This window comes from Otolemur garnettii, unplaced genomic scaffold, assembly GCF_000181295.1.
Source record: "Otolemur garnettii isolate 467f Iridium unplaced genomic scaffold, OtoGar3 scaffold00060, whole genome shotgun sequence".
Lineage (NCBI taxonomy): Eukaryota > Metazoa > Chordata > Mammalia > Primates > Galagidae > Otolemur > Otolemur garnettii.
In genome coordinates this window covers 2,734,553-2,738,900 of record NW_003852455.1, presented here as the reverse complement: position 1 = coordinate 2,738,900, position 4,348 = coordinate 2,734,553, and the positions used below count along the sequence as shown (strand labels likewise).

The 4,348-nt window shown below is 40.0% G+C and overlaps 1 protein-coding gene and 1 non-coding gene across 7 annotated transcripts in view; one reads left to right on the top strand and one right to left on the bottom strand.

Moving 5' to 3' along the window:
- ATP13A3 (ATPase 13A3) overlaps positions 1 to 4,348 on the bottom strand; it is a 100,944-nt gene that overhangs the window by 40,046 nt on the left and 56,550 nt on the right. For all 6 annotated transcript variants that reach the window (XM_023514837.1, XM_023514836.1, XM_003792690.3 and 3 more), the window contains one exon: positions 2,158 to 2,308. In XM_023514837.1, the coding sequence (XP_023370605.1) occupies positions 2,158 to 2,308 (151 nt within the window). The remainder of the gene's footprint in view (positions 1 to 2,157; positions 2,309 to 4,348) is intronic.
- LOC111726315 lies at positions 1,929 to 2,032 on the top strand. The gene has a single exon (XR_002774123.1). It is a non-coding gene; the product is annotated as a small nucleolar RNA U13 (small nucleolar RNA).

Below are 4,348 nucleotides of genomic sequence, written 5' to 3'. Positions count from 1 at the left end.
CTGTGGTCCCAGCTACTTGGGAGGTGGAGGCAGGAGACTCGCTTGAGCCCAGGAGATGAAGGTTGCTGTGAGCTGTAATGCCAAGGCACTCTACCCAGGGGGACAGCTTGAGGCTCTGTCTCAAAAAAAAGCTGGAGAAAAGTTTTAGACAACAAAGATAAATCAGTCAATTTTGCTTTTCTATTAATGAAAAAGGGCCTCCTTTCAAGAATTAAATTTCAAGAATATTTATTGTAGGCTTCCAGAAGATAGCAAATAGAACACTTCTACATCACCTACCTCCTTCACTTTCAAAATGTTAACAAAATAGACAGAGACAGAGAAAGAAGAAATCCTGTAAAAGTAAAGAGAAAGCAAAGCAGAGAAAGGGAACTTCAAATATGGAGACAAAGGGCAAACTGAAACACAATAATTGAGACAACTGTGAAGGAAACAGTAGCCTACAATAAACACAAGAAAGAGGAAGATATCAGGAGAGACGGAAATATTTCTTATCAGTCAGAACAGTACAGGTAAACAAAACAAAAGTCAGAGAGTGTTCTCTAGAGATATGAATTCTCCATTTGAAAGGAGTAAAGGCTGCTAACATGAGGGTTAGCATTCCAGAGTAAAATACTCCACTGTGCAAGTCTGGGGAGAGTGGGTGAGTAAAATTAAGTGAACTAACTCTGCAACTGTTCCTGTGAAACTAAAACATTTGGAAGACCCTGTTGAGACCCCCACCCTCCACACACAGCAAGTCCCCTGTCACCTTCTCATAAAAACAGACTAATATACCTACGGACAAGGATAAAGACCTCAGTACAACTATTTAGAATTATCAAACAGGCCTTCATTCTTGAATAGGAAAGCACCACCCAGATAAATAATAAAAATCAAAAGCATGAAGACATACCAGGCACAGGAAGAAGAAATTGACCCCAAAGAAAATAAATAATTCAGAAGCCAGACGGGAACTCTAAAAATTAACTATCATTGCATCTATAAAAGAAATGAATGTTGGGCTCGGCACCTATAGCTCAGTGGCCAGAGCGCCAGCCACATGCACTGGAGCTGACAGGTTTGAATCCAGCCCAGGCCTGCCAAACAACAAAGACAACTACAACTGAAAAATAGCCGGGCATTGTGGCGGGCACCTGTGGTCACAGCTACTTGGGAGGCTGAGGCAAGAGAACTGCTTAAGCCCAAGAGTTTGAGGTTGCTGTGACGCCACAGTACTCTACCAAGGGTGACAAAGTGAGGCTCTGCCCCCCCTCAAAAGAACTGAATGTTGTAAAGTGATAATAACCAGAAAACATAAGCACTCAGAAATTAAAATTACCAATGGAAAATATAGAAAAGAAAGTTATAAACAATAATGAGGGGAGAAAGGAGATCATTAGGAAATATAGACAATGGGGGCTCGGCACCCATAGCACAGTGGTATGTCAGCCACATACACTGAGGGTGGTGGGTTCAAACCCAGCCAGGCGCCAGCTACACAACTGCAACAAAAAAACAGCTGGGCGTTGTGACAGGCGCCTGTAGTCCCAGCTACCTGGGAGGCTAAGGCAAGAGAAGCACTTAAGCCTAAGCCACAGCACACAGTGAGGGCAACATAGTGAGACTCTATCTCAAAAAAAGAAAATAGACAATGGGTAGAAAAGAACACTGAAGACATCCTGATTATACTTTTTTGCTTGTGAGACTCAAGGTCATCTTACTGACTTCTGGGCTACTGCCCCAAGTTGCTTGCTGATGTCTGCTTTATCCTATAAACATAAACCAGGGCCTTGAGTTGGTCAACCTCTATTAAAAGTATTTAAATGAACTAATTTAACAGATACTTTTTACATAATTTTTAACATTTCTCTAGTGATGTATCTTTAAGAAATTACAGTTAGTTCCTTTTACAATAGAAGATAGACTGTCATCAAAACAGCCAACAGATCCTTTTATAGTTCCTAAGTGTGATGACTGAGCGTTCATGCACATGTGTGAGATATGATTCTCTCAAACTTTGTTATGGTGTTGGCACATTACCCATCTGATGTGAAAAAGAGTTAAAAAACAAAAACAATAACAATGAGTGCCAGCAGATAGAATACTTTCATAAGGTAATTTAATTTTTAATATATTTTCCTAAAGTTGCTCATACTTTAAATAAAACAAACTTACCCATCCAATTGCTTCAAACATTTTCAAATCAAGTGGATCCCCAGAAAGCACTCCTTCAATCTTTGTAAGTGAATGACAAGTAGCCATACAAGCAACAAACTGGGATTTTACCAACATCTCATTGCAAATGTTTTCTTCTGGTAAAAGAAATCTAAACAGAAAATATAATGAATTAGTTTCATAAATTCCCAAGGCTAAAGACAATCTTCTAAAAGCCCTCTTTAGGTTTTATAATTAAAAAAAAAAGTTTTAAATCCAAAACTGAGCTTATAAGAAAGGGAAATTTTCAAGGGCCAGGAATAAGGAAAAGGGAAACCAGAAGGGTATGGACTTGAAAAGATGCTGTGTCTAGGGGAGAAGGGAGAAGGCCATCTCAATACTCTAAGGAATTAGGGCTTAATGCTCACAAAGGAACAGAAAATCATGTCCTGGCCCTCCACAAAGGAGGAAGCGGGTGCTGACAGAATCCCTCTGACCCAAGAAGCCAGTGCTCCTGAAGAGCTAATACACCCTTGGAGAAAGAGTAGACTAGAAAAAACTTTACCCCTAGACTCAAAGGCATAACAACTAAGAACAAGTTTGTCTCTTTTCTCATCAAGTTCAAGAAAACAGCTAACAGCGTGAAAGTATTTACTATGCACCAGGCATTATTCTAAGAACTTTACATATATTGACTTATTATGCCATCATACTATATAAGAAGGTGTTTCATCATCCCATTATAGATGAAAAAACTGAAACAGGGTGGTTAAAATCTTGTTCAAGGTTATACCCCATAAGTAGCTCAGCAAGGATGAAACAGGAGTTCCAGCTTCAAGGCCTAACCTCTAAACCACTACACTACACAGAATGGGTTTTACATTTGAATATATGCTACTGCCTGGTCCAGAAACTCCCAAATTATTAGAAAGCAACATTAGTTTGTTTGGCACCACTGATAACACTGGGACTGGAGCTCCCACAGCACAGCCATAAAGGAGTTTAATAGAAAAAACCTAAGGCCAGTGGCTCATGCCTGTAATCCTAGCACTCTGGGAGGCCAAGGTGGGCAGTCTGCCTGAGCTCTGCGTTCAAGACCATCCTGAGCAAAAGTGAGACCTCATCTCTAAAAATAGCCAGGTGTTGTGGCTGGCTCATGTAGTCCCAACTACTTGGGAGGCTAAGGCAAGAGAATCCCTTAGGCCCAAGAGTCTGAGGTTGCTATGAGCTGCGACACTATGGTACTCTATCGAGGGTGACAAGTAAGACTGTGTCAAAAAAATAAATAAATAAATAGGCTCAGCACTGTAGCTCAAGTGGCTAAGGTGCCAGCCACAAACATCAGAGCTGGTGGGTTCAAATCCAGCCCCGGCCTGCCAAACAACGACAACTATAACCAAAAAAAAAAAAAAATAGCTGGGCATTATGGTGGGTGCCTATAGTCCCAGCTTCTTGGAAGGCTGAGGCAAGAGAATTGCTTAAGCCTAAGAGTTGGAGGTTGCTGTGAGCTGTGATCCAGGGTGATAGCTTGAGGCTCTGTCTCAAAAAAACAAAATAAAAAATAAAATAAAGAAAGAAGAAAAAAAAACAAAACAACAAAAAAAACCTCCTAAGTCCATAACTTAAAGATACACTTGGAAACAATTCACCAGGACAGCTGAAAGACATAGCGAAAAACATAAATCTGATATAACAGAAGGACAATCTCAAATAATGCAAAAAATGACATTTTAAATTTAGACTTAGAAAAAGAGTAAGACAATTATAGATGAGGGAGCAAAGGTAGAGGCACATATGAGAAGAATCAAGCAAATTTTCTTGTCCAAACACAGTTAAGATTCTCAGATGGAAATGAAATAAAGTAGAAGGCCACAGTGGAAGACAAAGAGGCTTTTAAAATCTTCCAGAATTTATGAAAAACATGAATGCTTGGCATCAAGAAGCAAAATGAGTCCTACACAAACAAAAAGATCACAATAAAACTGCAGAAATCGGCTCGGCGCCTGTGGCTCAAGTGGCTAAGGCGCCAGCCACATACACCTAAGGTGGCGGGTTTGAATCCAGCCCGGGCCTGCCAAACAACAATGACAGCTTCAGCAAAAAAATAGCTGGGCATTTCAAAAAAAAAAAAATAAATAAACTGCAGAAATCAAGGATAAAGTTTTAAGGATATCAAAGAGAAAAGAGATTACTGAAGAGGCTAGGATTTCTC